Raw genomic sequence first — 18,962 nt, forward strand, 5'->3', positions numbered from 1 at the left:
TCTTGGGTGAGCTGAGCGCTGTCTCATTGTTCACATGATGGGACCAACAACAGTGTCTGTCCTCGCCTTGAGCAGAGAAATCGCAAGTGCAGAAGGTTGTGGCCTTGGCCTCAGAATCTGCCTCTTGGCTTCGGAAACTCATCTTTGGACATTCTCTAACATGTAGTTGTTATAAATTAACAAGTGCATCAAAGATGGAAGTTCCCTCTGGACCTAGGATAGACCCAAAGGATGACTTTCATAAACACGTAATTAACTGGGACCAGGAAGGAGAGAGAAGACGAGCAGTCTTCCAGCCAGTTTGCCACGTGGAGTGACAAGGACCGTTATCAAGAATCCTTCCTGGTGACCTAGGAGTGATCACGTCCCATCTAAGAACCAAATCTGATGTGGTTCTTTCCAGGAGATTCCTCCCCAGGAAATCATGGACATGTGTGTTTTGCAGCGGCCAAAAGCTTTACTTCCTTCCAAGAGAAATAACTGACACCCATATCGTGTCAACACTCGCAGGCCCTGGTTGAAAGAAGCATCCTCAGAGCCCAGGACTGGCCCTGGGCTGTGGTTCCCACTGGCTCTCCATAGGGGAAGGAAGCCCACACCACCCTAGAAAAGCACCTTCCCATGAATATGTTTTCTCACAAATGATGGATAAAAATTTAAGCCCCCAAACAAGCTGACCAGTAGCTTATCTGTTTTGCTAAGTAGCGTCCAAAAACACTGAAGTCATAAGCCTTGTTTGAGCCAAGAGGATACAGTAATGACTGATCTCTGGAATTCTCTATACTTCCAAACACTTGCCCGCAACAATACGTCCATTCACTCCGATGAGCGCGTTTTCCCCATGATCGGTAGAGCTGAACGTTTTCCAGAGCTTGCAGCCCAAGTCACCGTGGAGTAGCTGTACCAGTCAAGGTCCTCTGGCCTGTGGCTCCAGCTCTCAGCTGCTGGCTCGCTGGCTGCCCCCTCTGGCTCCCCCAGCTTTCTGCTAATCAATGGAATTAAATGGAACGTCTGTCATATTGAGGAATCAGAATTTTTCATGTGAAGATCTGCTTTCCTGTTTTCTTGCCAACACAACACAGGGCCTGTCCCTAGTCGTTTTTCATGCCAGGATATGATGGAAAGGAAGTGACCCTGAAAACTGGTGCCTGGCCGGCTTCGGGTGGCTTTGCTTTTTAGCATGTGACTGGCCACACATCACATCAGCCTCCCTCATCCTTTACACCCAGAAGACTCTCTCCGCGGTTCTTTCAGGTGTATGTTTTCAAAAGAGTGGGGTGCTAGCTCCTGTGTCTCCCACGAGGGCAGATCTTTTTGCTGCGTCCCCGGCTGCTATATCAAGCCGTGGCTCACTGCCTTTTGCAGGCTGGTCACCCCTCAGGAGGTCTCCGAGTGGAGTGAGCCGGCAGGATTCTGCAGCGCTGCGGGACCGCGCGCTTAGGGCCTGTCACGTGCCCAGGGCACTCCCTGAGTGTGAGATGGCTGCCCCAGCACCGTCTCTGCTGAGCCGAGCCATGTGTTACTAGGTACGTGGCTTTCCCATGCAGCCCGTTTCTCCATCCCTGTAAGGATCCTAACAGCAGCACTTCGTGTGGAGTAAACGAGGTGATTCAGGTAAAACCTTTAACACCTCACCTGACCAGCAGGAAGCATTCTGTAAGAATGGCTGTCATCGTCATCGTCACCATCATCATCATGAGATGGTTCTTGCCGGCGCTTTGATTGTGTGATCAGGGCTGGTGTGGGGGCCAGGTGCGCCCCCCTCCTGACTGCTCTCCTCCCCAGCACCTTGCACCAGCAATCCTAGATCTTCTGCAGAGATCTGCCGTCTCCAGACAGGCAGCCCTCACATCATAACTCCTCCTCGGCCCAAACAGCCTTACTCTGGCTATAAATAAAAATCCCTGCCGCGGAGCGCAGCAGCAAAGCCGGGCACCAGCCAGACCCTAAGATAATCTCCAGGCTGTGGTGCAGGGGTGTTTCTGCTTAGCGGCCAGCCCTGCTTTCTCCCTGCCCGTGTGAATAAATATGATCTTAAAGGGCCTGGAAACATTTCTCTGGGGAGTCAGTGGAGACCGGGCTTGTTGACCGTGGTATGGGAATGAGTGTGCAGGGCCGCCGGAGGGACCGCGTCTCCCCGCCCACTGGAAGGTGATTTTCCGGCTTGGCTCCTGTCCCAGCAGGACTGCATAGCTTGAATACCAGAGCTGCTGCAGCCTTGTTGCGGAGGGCGGCCTGGACGCTTTGTCCGAGAGACGGGCATCTTCCTTCCCTTTTCCTTGGTGGCTGCCCGCTCCCCTGCAGTCCGCACCCTTGGTGGCCCCCCCGCTTCGGACCCGCACCTGCACAGCGAGGGAAGCTTGTCCACTACTGTCCACACCCGCAGTCGATGCTCTGCTGAGTCAGGTGATAGTCTAGGCACTTTAGTTAATAACATTAGAATCTATTCCTAAGTATTCCCTCATTCAGTAAATACGTATTGAATTAATTAATTAAATGCCTTGACTGTTTTTAGAGGAGTTCCTGAGGGTATTTTGGAGGGCAGGAGAGGCTAGCAGACATTGATGGCTTGTCACACAGCGGGACTTCCGGGGCGTCTCAGTAAATCCACACAGAGACCCTGTAAGAGAAGAACTGTTGTTTCCATCCCCATTTTAAAGAGGAAGTGACTGAGGCTCGAGAACTTACTTCACCTGCCCAAGGTCACACAGGCAGAGAGAGAGCCCAGGACCCAAGCCCAGGTCTGTGTGACTTGAGAACGTGCCCTCTAGGCAATTATTCCGCCTCCCAGAAAAGGCCCCGCCCTGCGTGTGCGTGTAAGCGGGTGCTTGGTTACTGCGGGGCTCACTTGAGTGCTCGACACATTTACGTGGGGCGTGGACAAGAGGGGGCGCCAGTGAGGACGTGTCGGGACTCCAGAGTTGGCATTTGCCTCACTTCGTTCGGGCTGCTGTAGCAAAATACCAAAGCCTGAATGGCTTATAATAACAAGTCTATTCCTCACGGTTCTGGAGGCTGGAAGTCCAAGGTCAGGGTGCCAGCATGGTTAGGTGAGGGCCCTCTTCCTGGTCACAGATTTTTCGTGGCATCCCCCTGGAGCCTCTTTTCTGTGGCACAGATCCCATCATCCCTGGGGGTTAGGATTTCAACATAAGAATCTGGGGGGACTCAGACACCCTGACCGTAGCGGCATTGACCATGAATCATAAACTAGACGGAGTCACGGCCGAGGGAGAGGTATCTGTTAGCATATCTCACAGCAGCACCTGCGTGCTGGGAGTGAGCATCCCACAGGCCCGGGGACCGGACTCCTGCGTGAGAGAGGCCTCAGCCACGGCCCAAAACAGGCTGGCCTCCCAGGACCGGGCCGTCCCATCCCTCCATCCCTTGGCTGGTGCATTTCACTCAAGGTCTTCTCTGCGCACCTTGCCAGCCAGTGAGAGAGCCTTACTGTGAGCGGAGCATCCTCCAGAGGTGAAATGGAGAGTCCCCAAAGCCAAACCCGTCACCTCTCTGCCATCCCCAGCAAGGCCAGGCCTGGATGGCTGCCCTGAGAGGCCAGGTGAAGCATGGTACCTGCCGGGGGAGGGCACTGTGGATGCTCAGGCCCCACAGCCCTCGGTGGGCAGAGCAGCCGAGCCAGGGGTCCACCACCCCCGGCTTCTCTCAGAAGAAGGGATGTGGACGAATCGGAGCTGGTAGGAATCTAAGCCTTCGGCGTCGGTACAGCACTTCCACTAATTCACCTGCCTGTGTCCAAGCGTCGGCCTTGAGTCTGTAAGTTAGATGGGGAATGAGATGTGTAAAGACGAGTCGGTTCCCAGGCAGTATCCTGGGTCTGATATAAACCAGCAGCCAGTGGGGCTCATGGGGCGAGAGGGCCTTGGCCTCACCACGGAGGGGGGAGGAGCTCTAGACTGATCCACACAGCCTAGGAGGGCAGGGCGGGCAGCAGGGGGACAGAGGGAGGCTGTGCCTGTCCCTTGAGTGGCAGCAGCTCTCGGTCCAGTTAACCTGTAAGCACATAGCTTCGCAAAAACACTTAAGGGTAGAGTGGCTTTGACCTCTGGCTAGTTTAAAACTTCATTTCTTCTTCCTCCTTCTTGGCCGTGGGTTTCAGAAATCCTGAATTTTGTACCAAAATGCAAAGGACACTTGAGTGAGCAGTGTGCATGTTTGTGCTGGGTGGGCTGTTGTCAAGTTCCAGCACCTGTGGTGGGAGTGAGCCTGGCAGGGACTTCAGATTCAGGCCCTGCCTCACTCTCCTCCACGTTTGGCAGGTGTCGGCAGACCCTTTGCAGGACGTGATGACACTATGGGATTCTTGTCCCAAAGCTCGTCCATCTGTCCTGCCGCAGCAGAGCCCAGGCCCGAGTGCGCTCACGGGCTCTAAGGAGCTGTGGGCATCTGCTGTCGCGCCCCAGCCTGACCTCGGGCTTTTCTCTCACGATGAGAATCTCGAAGAGCGTAGCCTGGTGGTTCTAAGGTAGCGTCAGAGGCATTGCACTTCATTTGTTACAAAAAGAAAGAAAAAAGTTTAGGCAGAAAGGGAGATGAATTCAGAAATTTTTAGCATTTTGGTAGCACAGTTCTTTCAACCATTTTTTAAGGCTTATGCCCTTCCCTTCCAAAAGGATTTGAAGTGATTACAACATTTAAAAGGCTGCAGTGTTTGACTTCCAAGGAATAAAACGAGAGAGATTCAACCAAAAAACTCAAAATAAGTAAACATGACCAGGTGTCTGACTGCACGCACTGAATTTAGCACCAGGTTCCTGGAAGGACAAGAGGCATAGATGGGGTTGCGAGGGTTTCATTTTCTGACAAAGAGGACGGGACCCCCATACGGTGGGGGGAGGCTTGCTCTCCTTTGGGGGTACCCGCATCCTGCCCCTGAGGACAGGGTAGACACTGCCCCTTAGACACTGAGGACAGCACTGGTCAGTCTTCAGGCCCTTCTCAAGGGACCCGTGCCAGGGTGGGGGGACCTCGGGCCAGAGGAGCACGGGGGTGGTTTGGCCTGAGTGGTGGTCCTGGTTAGAATGACTGTGAACGGCCTGTCACGGCTCAGCTGGGTTAATCTAATTACTTTTTCTTTTGTCTGTTTTCTTCTTCCCATCCTCTCGTGTTCGTGTCTGTGTTCCACTCTGACTCTGTAGTATAAATCTGTGTTTAGGTCCTACTCCCAGGATTTCGTGCCTCACAGCCAAGCTTCCGTCCAGCCTTTCCTCCCGTCTACCTCCTCTTCCTCTCCACATTTCCCACCTGTCCACCAGTCTCAGAGCTCTGACTTAGCGGTGCCAACCGTAGCCAGTCCGCCTCCCAGCACCCTGGACGGGCCTCTTTCATCTTCTCAGGAGAGCAGCTTTCATGGGAACACTGTCTGCCTTCCTTCCGAAACCTCTTTCACTGACTCGCCCCAGACGCCTTCGGTGAGAACTCAACACACACACGCCTCCCCGTGGGGCTGCGCCTTCTGAAAAAGCCTCCGCCCTCACGAGCGGTCAAGTCTGTTGCTGGCGTGGGCCCAGTCGCGGCGTGGCTGGACTGAGGGGTACACAGGTCACCAGGTGAAATCGTAGCCCGTCTGTTTCCTTCTCTGCAAAGTTCCCATCAAACTAGGGATCTGATTTTCCACAAATGGGTTAGTGACCATTTAGAGACAACAGGTTGTCATAAGCATAAGATAGCAAATGCTACTGGTTTTCTGTGTGATTGGTTGTTTCTAGAGGAAGGTGCAGAGATCTCCGACAGCTCAGAAGGCAGTTGCGTGTTTAGTTGCCGAGGTGCTGAGGGTGGAGGGCCTCTTTGCTGTGCTGCGAGATGGGCCGCAGCGCTGCATCCGGGCACAGGGAAGTGCTGCCGTGCGCGTGGGCGGGGACACGACAGGCAGAGGGGCAGAGCAAGTGCAGGCACGTGCAGCCAGCGCTGCAGCGTGGAGCTGTCTTGATGTGTTGCCTCCCTCTCTCCATGTTTGGCCCCAGCACGGCAGAGTGGGGAGGTGTACACCTCCACCAGGACAGCCTGAGTGGCCCTTGACGCCTTTGGGGAAGCTCCAGCAGGAAACGTGGGTCCCCTCTGACAGAGGCAGGAGGTGGCAGAAGCAGCTTTGTTCCCCGACCCTGGGAAGGCATCCCCGGAGAACGGAGGGCACGCCGCCGCTGCTGCCGTACTCTCCTCCGGTCAGGGCCAGCCCCGTGGCGGGGGGCCGTCACATGTGCGTTCCCTCTCGTCCTGTCTCCCCCAGAGCGAACGCGCCAGTGAGGGTGAATCCGTCAGTCTGTGTGCCTCTGGCCAGAGCAGCGAGGAGTAAGTAACCGCGGGCTGCCTCGTGCCCGCGGCCTAGCCTGGCAGGGGTCGGGCCCTGCTTCTGTCTGGCTGAGCCTCCCGGTCACCAGCAGCCATCCTGCGTGAGACCTCAGCCACTGCCCGAGCCAGGGGCCGGCTCGGCTCCGCGGGGAGAGGACAGGGCTTCCAGCGGAGCCTCCTTTGCTTTCGCTCCCGCGGTGTGCTGCTCCTCCAGCCTGGCCGGTGGGCCGTCTGGGGATCACGGGAGCAGCCTGGCCTTGGCCCTGGCCACGTGTCCGGTTGCTCTCAGGGATTTCTTTCTACCCCATCTTCTGGTGTTGGGGCCCGTCTTCTGTCCCTCTCCCAGAGGCAGGGACTCCTCTCTCCCACACTGAGCCTTCCAAGCCAACATCCCCCTCCCACCCAGCAAGCTCCAGGCCTACAGTCCCTGCTTCAAGGAACCTGGTGACTCCACCAGGCCTCCCTCCTGTCGTGGTTGCCCTTGTTTTACTGCCCTCCCAGCGCCAGACGGTCAAGGTACAGTGGTTCTGTTAAGCAGTCAGCTTTCCAGGGTTTGCTGCAGCAACACCTGAGCAACTGCAAAACCTTCGAAACGAACCCTCCCACCGTCCCGGGTGGGGGGCCGGGTCCCTGGAGGGGGCACCGTGAGGACTCCGCCCTCCTCAGGGGCCAGCTCAAGGGGCCCAGTCCATTAAAAGCGTGCTCACTCTCGTTAGGATGGCCCCCTAAGGGGGCCCCCAGAGCACCTAGATATCCACGTGAGGCAAGCCCCACTTCAGGTATTAGCATGTTGTAGAACACTGTGGAATTTTCACTCCAGTGGGTTCAGCCCCCTTCTTGGGAGGTAAGCTGTTTGTCGCCTGGTGTTCCCACCTCACCTGTCCCCTCTGGTGACCTCCCCCACCATCATCCAATTCAGCCTCTGCACACGGAGTCCATTCCAGGCTGGCCTTCCAGAGCTCTCCCTCCACCTGTGACCCCATGAGGTGCTGCAGTGTCCTCTATGAGGACGTGCTGCTTCTTCATACTCCCCCCACCCCACCCCGTTCTCTGTTGTGGCCTCGGTGGCAGACCAGGGATGCCGGGGGGCCGTGTCGTCATTGAGTGGGTGGGCCCAGGTTCCTAGGAAGAAGCAAGGCTGCTGGAGGATGGAGGGACTGCCTTTGTGCACTCGAGCAGCTAGGCCCTTGGGAAGCATAGCTGTGGTGCTGAGGGCGTGCTGTGACTGGGAAGCTGGCGGAGGCCTGCTGCACACCTGCAGGGCATAGCGGGCAGGGCCACAGTCTTCCAGCTCAGGGGGTCTGGGGCCGGGCCCTTCACTTCCCACAGCCTCTTTTTCTTTGTGTGACCGGTATGGTGATGTCGGCCAGCAGGTAGGGTGTTGGTCAGGGCCAGGTGAGGAAAGGCACGCGCAGCGCCTCGCGGAGCTTGGCCGAGTGGTAGCTCCTGCGATGGTCCTTTCTTCCAGCAGGTGGTCGGGATGGCTTCCTCTAGGTCGGCAGCTGACAAAGGTTATAAGTAGTGGTGCTTTTCACTCTCCCCAGAGGAAAGATGCTAGTCTGAAGAGGGCCCGTGCTTCCTTTGTAATGGACCGCGGTCACGGTGTTTACATCTCAAGTTCCTTAGGAACTTGCACTCAAAAGCCACTTGCAGGCAGGAATGCTGGGAAGCAGAGCAGCCCAGCGGGGGGCACCTGTCACACACCCAGCACTGCCTTCTCTTTTCAGGAATCACCAGCTTCGAAGGACGGACATCCCAGAGATGCCTCGTCAGCCGGCAGTGCACCTGGGAAGGAAAGCAGGGACGGCGGGGACAGGTAGGAAGTTACCCACGTGGAGCCGGGTGCCCTGAAAGCATCACGTCTGCCCGCCCAGTGAGAGCTGCCCCAGCTGCCCCTGCGGCAAGCACGCCAGGCCTGCTGGGGCTGTATGTTTACACTGGCGCTGAGCCAGATGTGTTTTTTACAAAGTGAAGGTCTGTAGCAACCCTGCATCAAGCAAGTCCGTAGGCGTCACCTTTCCAACAGCATTTGTTCGCTTCATGTATCTGGTAATTCTCCCAGGATTTCAAATTTTTTCATTATTACTATATTTGTTATGACAATCGGTGATCTTTGAGGTTATGATTGTGATTGGGGGCACCACAAACCATGCCCATATAAGATGGCAAACAATCGATAAACATCGTGTGTGTTCTGACTGCTCTACCAAATGGCTGTTCCCCCATCTCCCTCCCTCTCAGGCCTCCCTGTTCCCTGAGTATTGAAGTTAGGCTAGTTAATAACCGCACAATGGCCCCTAAGTGTTCAAGCGAAAGGAAGAGTCACACATCTCTCACATTTGTTTTTTGTCTGCATTGGGTCTTCGTTACTGCATGCGGGCTTTCTCTAGTTGTGGCGAGCGGGGACTACTCTTTGTTGCAGTGGGCGGGTTTCTCATTGCCGTGGCCTCTCGTTGCGGAGCGTGGGCTCTAGGCACACAGGCTTCAGCAGTTGCAGCACGTGGGCTCTAGAGCTCAGGCTCAGTAGTTGTGGTGCACGGGCTTAGTTGCTCAGCAGCATGTGGGATCTCCCCGGACCAGGGCTCGAACCTGTGTCCCCTGCACTGGCAGGCGGGTTCTCAACCACTGCGCCACCAGGGAAAGTCCCTCTCACTTTAAATCAAAAGCTAGAAATGAAGCTTAGTGAGGAGGGCATGTTGAAAGCCAGGAGAGGCCTAAAGCTAGGCCTCTTGTACCAGCCAAACAAGTTGGTTAGCCAAGGTGTGAAGGCAAAGGAGAAGTTCTTGAAAATTAAAAGTGCTGCTCCAGTGATCACACAAATGATAAGAAAGCAAAACAGCCTTATTGCTGGTATGGAGAAAGTTCGAGTGGCCTGGATAGAAGATCAGAGCAGCCCAACGTTCCCTTAAGCCAAAGCCTCATCCAGAGCAAGGTCCTAATACTCTTCAATTCTGTGAAGGCTGAGAGAGGCGAGGAAGCTGCAGAAGGAAAGTCTGAAGCGGACAGACGTCGGCTGAAGAGGTTTAAGGAGAGAAGCCGTCTCGTAACGTCGAAGTGCCAGGTGAAGCAGCAAGTGCTGATGGAGAAGCTGCAGCAAGTTATCCAGAAGATCCAGCTGAGATCATTCATGAAGGCGCTACACTACGCAACAGATATTCAGTGTAGACAGAACAGCCTCTACAGGCAAAAGACACCATCCAGGACTTTCATAGCCAGAGAGGAGAAGTCAATGCCTGGCTTCAAAGGACAGGCTGACTCTCTCGTTAGGGGCTAATGCAGCTGGCGACTTTCAGTTGAAGTCAGTGCTCAGTTACCATTCCCAGAATCCCAGGGCCCATGAGAATGATGCTAAATCTACTCTGCCTGTGCTCTATACATGGAGCAACAAAGCCTGGATGACAGCACATCCGTTAACTACATGGTTCACTGAATATTTTAAGCCCACTGTTGAGACCTGCTGCTCAGAAAAAAAGATTCCTTTAAAAATAGTACTGCTCATGGTTAATGAACCTGGTCACCCAAGAGCTCTGATGGAGACGATATACAATGAGATCAGTGTTGTTTCCTTGCCTGATAACACAGCATCCGTTCTGCAGCCCCTGGATCAAGGAGTAATTTCAACTCTCAAGTCTTATTACTTAAAAAATACATCTTGTAAGGCTATCGCTACCATAATTTGTGATTCCTCTCATGGATCTGGCAAAGTAAACTGAATCCCTTCCGGAAAGGACTCACCATTCTATATGCCATTAAGAACATTCATGATTCACGGGAAGAGATCAAAATATCAGCGTTAACAAGAGTTTGGAAGAAGTTGATTCCAACCTTCCTGGATGACTTTGAGGGGTTCAAGACTTTAGTGGAAAAAGTCACTGCAGATGTCGTAGAAACAGCGAGAGAACTAGAATGAGAAGTGGAGCCCGAAGATGTGACTGAATTGCTGCAAGCTCATGATAAAACTGTAACAGAGGAGGAGTTGCTTCTTACCGGTGAGCAAAGGAAGTGATGTCTTGAGATGGAATCTACTCCCGGTGAAGAGGCGGTGAAGATTATTGAAATAACAACAACGGATTTAGAATATTAGCGGCAGCGTTTGAGAGGACTGACTCCAATTTTGGAAGAATTTCCACTGTGAGTAAAATGCTAGCAAACAGCATCGCCTGCTCCAGAGAAGAGTGTTTGTGAGAGGAGAGCCCGTCGGTGCGCAGACTCCACTGCGGTCTTGCCTTAAGAAATCGCTGCAGCCCTGGCCTGATCAGTCAGCAGCCGCCAGCATCGAGGCAGGCCCTCCACCCCCAGGAAGGTTACAGCTCACCAGTGGCTCTGGCGGGGGTTAGCATTTTTTTAGCAATAAAGTATTTTTTAATTAAGGTGTATGAACACTGTTTTAATTTTTATTGATTGATTGATTTTTAAGATTTAATTTAATTTTTATTTTTGGGGGCTGCGTTGGGTCTCCGTTGCTGCATGCAGGCTTTCTCTAGTTGCGGCGAGCGGGGGGCTACTCTTGGTTGCGGTGCGCGGGCTTCTCATTGCGGTGGCTTCTCTTGTTGCAGAGCACGGGCTCTAGGCACGTGGGTTTCAGTAGGTGTGGCTTGCAGGCTCTAGAGCTCAGGCTCAGAAGTTGTGTCTCGTGGGCTCTAGAGCGCAGGCTCAGTAGTTGTGGCGCACGGGCTTAGTTGCATGTGGGATCTTCCCGGACCAGGGCTCGAACCCGTGTCCCCTGCATTGGCAGATGGATTCTTATCCACTGCGCCACGAGGGATGTCCCTACTGTTTTTTTAGACATAATGCTATTGCACACTTAACAGATTACAGTATAGTATAAGTATGCCTTTTATATGCACTGGGAAACGAAAAAAATTCACGTGAATCACTTTATTGTGTTATTTGCTTTACTGCAGAGGCTGGGAACCGAGTCCACAGTATCTCCGAGATATGTGTGTACACTCTTCCCTTTATTCTGATTCTCAAAATTATGCGTGCTCAGGGTAGAGAACATGGAAAGTATAGAAATGTATAAGAAAATAAGAAGGATAACCGCAGCCCTCAGAAGCCCTCCTGCTGGCACCAGGCTGCCTCTGCTTCTTGAGCATCTCCACGCCTACTCTTCACCTCACACGTTACCCACAACACGTTACCCTAGGGTTTCCTTCTCAAACCCTAGGCCAGCCTTCCTTCTGCCTCTTCCAAGTTCAAATGTAATAAAGGAGTGTAAAAGATTCCCCCCACCAAACTTTTTATTGTGAGTTTCTAGATAGTGTGTGAATTGTATGTAGTGTGTATTTGAAAGTAAGTCACAGACATGACACTCAGCCCCTAAATATTTCAGCATGCCTCCTAAAAAATTTTAGACGCCTACCTGATTACGATATGATTATCACACCTAAGAAGAGTAATAAATTCTTTACATTATCTGATATGCAAATGATCTTCTATTTCCCTAGTTCTCTCTATGTCTTATAAGGCTTATTTTTTGGAACCAGGGTCAATCAGGAGTCATCTCTGCATTTAGTCATGTGTCTCTTTCATCTTTGGTAACATTTCAACATTAGCATGAGTCAAACCTGCCCAGGTTTAGAAATATGTAGTAAATTTCTCCAGTCCACACATGGGAAGGATAATGTGCAGGACCTGGGAATCAGCCCTGCCACCTGCGACTTCACGTTGACTTCCCCTTCGTTGTGAAATGCTCCGCAAATTCAAGCTTTTCCTCCCTCTTTAGGCTAAGGTTCGGCTACTTCTGGAGTCCTGGGTACAGAGCTAAGCAATACCCACTTGCTATTGTCAGGCCTAAACATAAATGGTTAAAGACGTGGTAAAAAGAGCAAGAGACAGGAAAAAAAATAGAAAGCAGTCTCTAGGGGCCTGTCGGCAAGGGCTGCCTGCCCAGCCTACTCTGGCCACCCCTCAGTACCATCCACACGGAGTCTGATTCAGCAGCCCAGGCTCAGGTCTCCCCAAGTGTTAAGGGGTGATGGGTTTTCTAGTCTAACACGTAGTGGCCGTCTGTACCAGACAACAGCAGCTCATGGGCTCCAGCTCCATTGGACCCAGGGGTGCCATTTTTCAGAGTTCAGGTGGCCCCTGCACAAGAAGCAGAGGATGAGCACGCTGACTGGCTAGAAGCGGTCGCTGGGACGTTGTCCTCTTTCCGTGAAGGCCAGGCCACGACTGGACGCTGACGCGCAGCTGAGGCTTCGTCCCAGGACTGCGCGTGGTTTTGCTCTGGCCCATCCACGTTGCCTTACTGAAGGCCCAGGGGTTTTGTTTGTTTGTTTTGTTTTGACTTGGGTTTTTTCGCCCGTACCGTGTGGCTTGTGGGATCTTAGTTCGCCAACCAGGGATTGAACCCAGGCCCTCAGCAGTGAAAGCATGGAGTCTAATCACTGGACTGCCAGGGAATTCCCAAAAGGCCCAGGTTTTAATGTCTCAGATACTTAGGGTTAAAAATGAAGCCTGCGACCACAAGGCCACTCAGTGGCTCACGGGACTGATCACGAGAATGATGGGAATATGGGAGAAAATGCCGGGGAAAGCACGGTGCCCGCAGACCCCACATCCATCTGCCTCGTGTCCGCCTCTGCAGGCTCCCTCTGTGCTTCGTCTGTTGGATGTTCTCTCCTCCCCCTTCACCCAAACTCCTACTCAGCGCCTCAGTCTCAGCTTGCCTGTCCCATCTTCAAGCCCTCCCTGCCCTTGGCTCAGGCTGGACCCCTGCCCATGCTGCTGCCCACCTGCCCACCGGCACCCGTGGACAAGGGCCTGCTTCATGCTCCTCTTCAGTCCACTAGAGAGGTGGCCCTGGGGAGAGACCTGGGGATGGCACTGAGATCATGCTGGCTTGTTCCTCCATCCCGCTGGCCCTTTGCCATTCTCTCCTTGAGTACTGACAGTCCGGGCAGTCTGTGGGCCTTGACACAGGTGACTGAGACCATTACTTTTTCAAATTGCTCAGTGGAACCTTCTTGCTCTGCGTGCTTAATCCCTTCCACTTACTGAGGGAGTGTCCGGAGAGAGCAGGGACTGTCCCCAGGTCACACAGCTTATCAGGAGCAGAGCTAGAAACCCAGTCTGCATCCCGGCCTCTTGTCTACCTCCCGGGCCCCTTGTGGAGGGGTGGGAAGCGGGTCTGGGCTTCTCGCTGGAGCCGCAGTCCGGGGAGGACTCATTCAGGGGAGCGGCTGTACCACAAGGCCCCGCGCACGGGGCCACGCTACCTTGGCCCCCGGGAGCCGTGGAGCTCAGGGTCTGTTGACACAACACAAACCATTTCTCTCTCCAGGGCCCCAAAGTCACCAGATGCTCCAGAGGCTCAGTCGGAGGAGGAAGTGGACGAGCTGTCCCTCATTGACCACAATGAGATTATGGCAAGGCTGACGCTCAAGCAAGAGGTGGGCTCCTCACAGGCCTTCGCGTGCAGGGTCTGGCCCAGAAAGAGGGTGGGGGGCTTTGAGCAGGGAACCTGGAGGTGTCCCAAACAGAAAGGCCCAAGCCGAGTGCTGACCCCCCCAGGTGGCCCTCCTGGGCGGCGGGCTCTGGCATCCCGTTCTTCCTGGCCCCATGCCTGGGCCACCGTGGGTGCTCTAAGACCCTGGGCACATGGGTGACTTCCAGGAGGAAGTGTGCCGTCCCCTTCTCTGACACCTCTGGAGAGTGATCTTGGGCAAGTGACATGTCCTCTCTAAGCCCCAGATGACAGGACTCTGGAGGGTATTGTGAGAACGAAATCCACGAGGGTGCTCAGCACGGAGCCCGTGTGTGGTAAGCCCTCGCTAGAGCAAGATATTTTTATGTTGTTAATGACAGAATGACCCCAGTGTAGTGTCAGCGTGGGAAGCACAGCTAATTAAGAAATTCCAGGCCTGGCCACCGAGGCTGCCTCCATCCCATGTCTTGTCAGGAGAGCCTCATGGGTAAACGCGGTGCCCGAACCCGGCACAGTAAGAGGAGCTGACCTGAGAGGGCCTCCCGCCCCCTGCTGCCGAGCGGTTCCGGGGACACGCAGGAATGGCTCCCGGCGGTAGCCTTGACCCCCGCCGAGGAGGCGGCCGTGCTCTACACACAAACACACACACACACACACACACACACACACACACACACACGTGGCTAGGCTGCAGCAGAGAGGAACCGGGAAGGCAGGGCTGGCTGCTGTTTCATGACTCTTGCCAGAAATTTCTTCTGAAAAATCAGGTCCTGGGCGGAGCTGCCCCGTCTTAGCTGGAAATCCAAGACACTTCCAGCGTAAAAACCTTGAAGCTTTGGAGAGGCAGATGCATCTCCAAGAGCTAGAGACACGAGGAAGCTCTCGCGGGGCGTGGTCTCCTTCGGAATTACAGCGTATGAGGCCGGTGGCTGCAGGCCAGGTTTATGGGTTAAGGCCTCAGTTTGCTCATGTGAAAATAAGACTTTTCCCTTAACTGGCAGGCCACGGTCAGTGTAAGCAACATCGGATATATTGAGCATCTTTGTGACACTTTTCACTCCTCTAAGGAGGGCTCCCTGGAGGAACATGTTATGTGACAAGTGACTCCCCCCACCTGAGGGAGCAGGTGTAGATTTAGGGCAGGTTGCTGCAGCTTCGCGGACATGCGCACACCTGGAAGTGGTCTGCCGCCTCCACCACCATCCTGGGAAGGGCCGGTGCCAGTCCTGCCTGCCTCCCCGTCGGCTCCCTCCGTCCCCTCTTCCGCCCTGAGCCGTGGGTCGGTGAACAGGGAAAGACTGACTGGAGCCATGCCCCCCTGAGCCAGTGGTGTCCTCAGAGCGCTGTGCCACGCGGTGGGCGGGCTGGATGGGCGCACCTGGCCTCTGCAGCCCGGCCACGCTGCTCCCGGAGTGAGGGAGGGCAGGGCAGGGCAGAGAGGACCTGGCATCTCTGCAACACCATGTCTTTGTCATCTCATCCCTGCTTGTGACTCCCTAAGCGGACTTTCTTACGGCTGCGTTCTGCTCCACGCCCTCCTTTGCTGTGGTTTTGCAGGGCGACGACGGACCAGACGTCCGGGGAGGATCTGGTGACATCCTACTGGTCCACGCTACTGAGACGGACAGGAAAGGTACGGCAGCGCTGGCCGCGGCAGCCTCTGTGCCCAAGCTCCCCGGAGGGGGCTGGTCCCGCTGAACCGAGACGTTGCTCGGCTCCACTGCCCTGCCCTCTCCTCTCCTCCAGCCCTGAGCAGGTCAGAACAGCAGTCCTGGTGCTGCTGGGTCACCATAGGGAGTGCCGACGTGGGGGACAGGTGACCTGCATTCAGAGCCAGACCCTCCGCTTCCCAACCCCCTCAGAGCGTGTCCTCTGGTGGTGCAGGGTAGTGAGGACCCCAGGATCATCAAGGGGCAAGTTTCGGGTGCAGAGCCCGGCACCTGGTAGGTCTCCACAGATGGTACCTTGAGTAGCGACATGTTCAACGATAGTGCTAAAATTACGTTGATGTGCAGGTGGCTTTTTACGCTTTTCCCGATATTTTGCCCATTATATTATTCCAGACCGCTGGATTGGGTTTCCTTTATTCCTCCTCTGGGAGCTTCCTGGGGCAAAGGTCCTGTCAGGAGCATCCAGTCTTCCAGCAGCGTTACCTGCACAGGATGGGGTTCCCCACTCTCAGCGCAGAGACACCCCTTCACGTCCTGGAAGGAGGAGGAAAAGGAGGGGCTGTAAGGCCGGTGCCGTGACCTTGGTCAGGCGGGAGGGGCCTGCAGTGCACACGCCCCGCAGCTGGGCCCGGCCTCTCCCCACACACACTTCCTTTTTACATTTTTTAAATTATTAAAAAGATGATGGAACAGCAATGGTAAAGTAAGGTGTGTAGGAATTAAAACACCCCGGTCATGAAACCCTAACCCACCAATTTCATTTCTGTAAACAACCTGGTCCCTATGTTTTTACAGCAGATTTCCCAAAGTATGTTACACAGATGATTCTGGGAATTTTTAAATTATGAAAGTAGTACAAAAATAATTGTTTGCATTGCTGAAAATTTGAAAATTAGAGAAAAAGAAGAAATGGCTCCCACAGACTCACCACAGCCACGCTTTTGCCCTCCGGGTTTCTTCTGACCCAAACAGAGTGCGGTCCTGGACACTGAATTTGAATCCTGGCTGTGCGTTCTCAGGCTGGGCCGCTGCTGGGCACGTCCCTTCTCGGCCTCAGCTGACTCAACGTTGTGAAGAGGTTCAAAGTGCCCAGTGGGTGTGAAGACTGAGCGAGTTGGCACATAAGAAGTGCTCGGGGAGTATCTGTTTACATCCCCAGGAACAGCCCGTGCTCTGCCTTCTTCAGTAAACCCTCCTCCGTGCCGGACAGGTCAGAGCTCCAGCCTCAGCCTGGCATGAGAAACAGCTCTCATTTTTGTCCAGTAGTGAAAGGCTGAAGTGGGAGCTGGCCCCAGTCCTCAGCCCTGAGCAGTAAACTGCTGACCTGCCAGGTGCAGCCGGCTGCGGCCCAGGCCAGAGGGAGCCCTGCAGGCAGGGCAACCCGAGGACCTTCCAGTCGGTGCCGACCATGCCTGGGAGAGGAGGCTCTGCTGCCCGCTGGGGCTTGCGCTCGGTTTTATCAGTGGAAAGATGTTGAGGCTGCAATCATTTGTCCCTGGGATGGGCGGTTGAGGCAGAGGCCCTGGGCCACACAGCAAGCTCCTTGGGCAGGTGGCTTCCTGCAGACCAGAGACCACACCAGTGGCTGGGAGACCCCATGGCTCAGGGGGTGCAGCCTTGGACCCCTTCTTCCAGTGGGCCTTGCCCTCCCCTGGACCCATCTCTGCTTCCTTGCCCCTCTTTGAACAGAAGCCCAAATTTGACAGTGAGCTAGGTGGGCTTGGGGTCCAGGAAGGAGCCTGAGCCCAGCACCACTGGCCCCCTGCTGCACCTCCAGTCCGTAAGCTTCCCTCACGGCACCGCACCGCCAGCCAGATCACCCAAGCACACCCCAGGTGCACGCGCAGGTGTTTCTTCTCCTCTCGTTGTCCAGGGTTTGAGCAGCAGGGGCGGGGGACAGGAGCCGGGCTCTGCAGGGCGGGGCTGCCCAGCCGGAGAAGTGGGGTCCTTGAGGTTCCTCCACCCGATGAGTCGTGGGAGGAATGAGAGAAGACAGGGGAAGGTGGTCTGTGTCCAGAAAAGAACACTTAAGTAATGTGTGTGCATGTGCGCAGCTTCACGGTGAGGGCCACAGACTTTGGAGCCAAATCAGGACTCGAACCTCAGCTCCAGCACAGAATAACTCTGAAGTTCACAAGCCTGGCCAGGTCATTTGTCTCCAGGAGGGACCTGCATTTAAAACATGCCCCCCCTTTTTTCCTTAGTGTCGGAGACTGCGTGGTTGGGAGGGTGTGTCATAGCCATAAATAAACAGGGGTCTGTTGTGAATGTGGAAAGGTTGGGGATCCCTGGCTAGAACCAGCCCCTGCAAAGGGAAGGAGAGGCGTTGGGTGGGAGCTGCCAGCCCTAATCCCACTTGACTTCCAGGCTGGCCTCCTCCCAGTGGGCCTTGCCCTCCCCTGACACCAGAGCCCGCACACCTGAGGGTCCAGCGGCGTGAGGCTGAGCCCCTTCAGCCTTCGCTTAGGTCTCTCGCCATGTGGAGATTCCCAAGGCTTTTGTTCCTGGGCTTCTGCCACCTAAAGTGTTACCTGTGACTCGCTTCAGAGTCCTGATGATGAGTTTGAATTGTATTCTCTGTGCCCATGATGATTAAGACTCTCTGCATCATTGTCTTCACGCAAACAAGAAGCTCTCTGTGTAATCAGAGGTGGCATGTACTTGCAGCAGGTGTGCTGCCTGTCTGTGCCCTGCGCCAGTGGCAGGCCTCACTAATCAACTGCTCTTCCCTCCAGATCTGGTGTTGTACTGCGAGGCCTTCTTGACCACCTACAGGACCTTCATCACCCCTGAGGAGCTCATCAAGAAGCTGCAGTACAGATATCCTTGCCTGTGCCTCAGCCCTGGCGCCACACCTCTCACTGCACAGAGCCCCCTGGAGCCGGGAGAGGGGCCTTCGTGCCCACACAGCCCTCGCGCACGGAGCTGCGGGCAGGAGTGATGGAGGCCCTCAGCCCAGCTCTGCCATGGCCCAGCTTTGGGACCTCAGGCAAGGCTTCTTTGAGCCTCACTCCTCGTCTGTAAAAGGGCTGAGTGATGTTATATGAAGTGCCTGGAACATAGGGTGCTGCCTAATGGCAGTTGTGATCACTGGGTGATTCTGAGAAAGAATCAGAAAGAACTGGCACACACTGAGAGGGTGGGAGTGTGCGGGCCCCTGCGGAGACCCAGGTCACTGGCACCTGCGGCTTTGCGGAGCTGAGCCCCAGGGCATTAGGGGTGATGGGTACGAAGTGTGCAGGGTTTGAGGGAATCAGGACTCCAGAGAACCACCTCAGGGGCAGGCACGGCCACTCCCCCAGATGGCAGACCCAGCAGTGGAGCACAGTCGCCTCCTGCCCCTCGACCACATCTACCCAACGGGCTCACCCTTTCAGATACGACTCCCCACAGTAGTGGCCAAGGAAGATTCCCGAGGCCTGGAGGGATGCACTTTCATTGCCTCTTTCTCGGGTCCAAACCTGCCCATCCTGCCAAGGCTAAGGAGCTACTGTTGCAGCCCAGGGTCCCCGCCCCTCAGTGTCCTCCCTCGTCACAGCCCATGACTGCCATCT

General features: G+C 54.9%; 1 protein-coding gene across 12 annotated transcripts in view; it reads left to right on the plus strand.

Moving 5' to 3' along the window:
• The window catches only part of RAPGEF1 (Rap guanine nucleotide exchange factor 1), a gene marked incomplete at its 5' end in the record, with an annotated part of 140,750 nt that overhangs the window by 111,209 nt on the left and 10,579 nt on the right, over positions 1–18,962 (plus strand). For 9 of the 12 annotated variants that reach the window (XM_082655755.1, XM_082655757.1, XM_082655760.1 and 6 more), the window contains 5 exons: positions 5,160–5,432; positions 8,037–8,125; positions 13,595–13,703; positions 15,296–15,371; positions 18,144–18,228. In XM_082655755.1, the coding sequence (XP_082511881.1) occupies positions 5,160–5,432; positions 8,037–8,125; positions 13,595–13,703; positions 15,296–15,371; positions 18,144–18,228 (632 nt within the window). The remainder of the gene's footprint in view (positions 1–5,159; positions 5,433–8,036; positions 8,126–13,594; positions 13,704–15,295; positions 15,372–18,143; positions 18,229–18,962) is intronic. The other 3 variants (XM_082655753.1, XM_082655754.1, XM_082655752.1) reach the window with 1 other exon arrangement.

This window comes from Grampus griseus (genome assembly GCF_964374135.1).
Source record: "Grampus griseus genome assembly, chromosome: 6".
Taxonomy (NCBI): domain Eukaryota; kingdom Metazoa; phylum Chordata; class Mammalia; order Artiodactyla; family Delphinidae; genus Grampus; species Grampus griseus.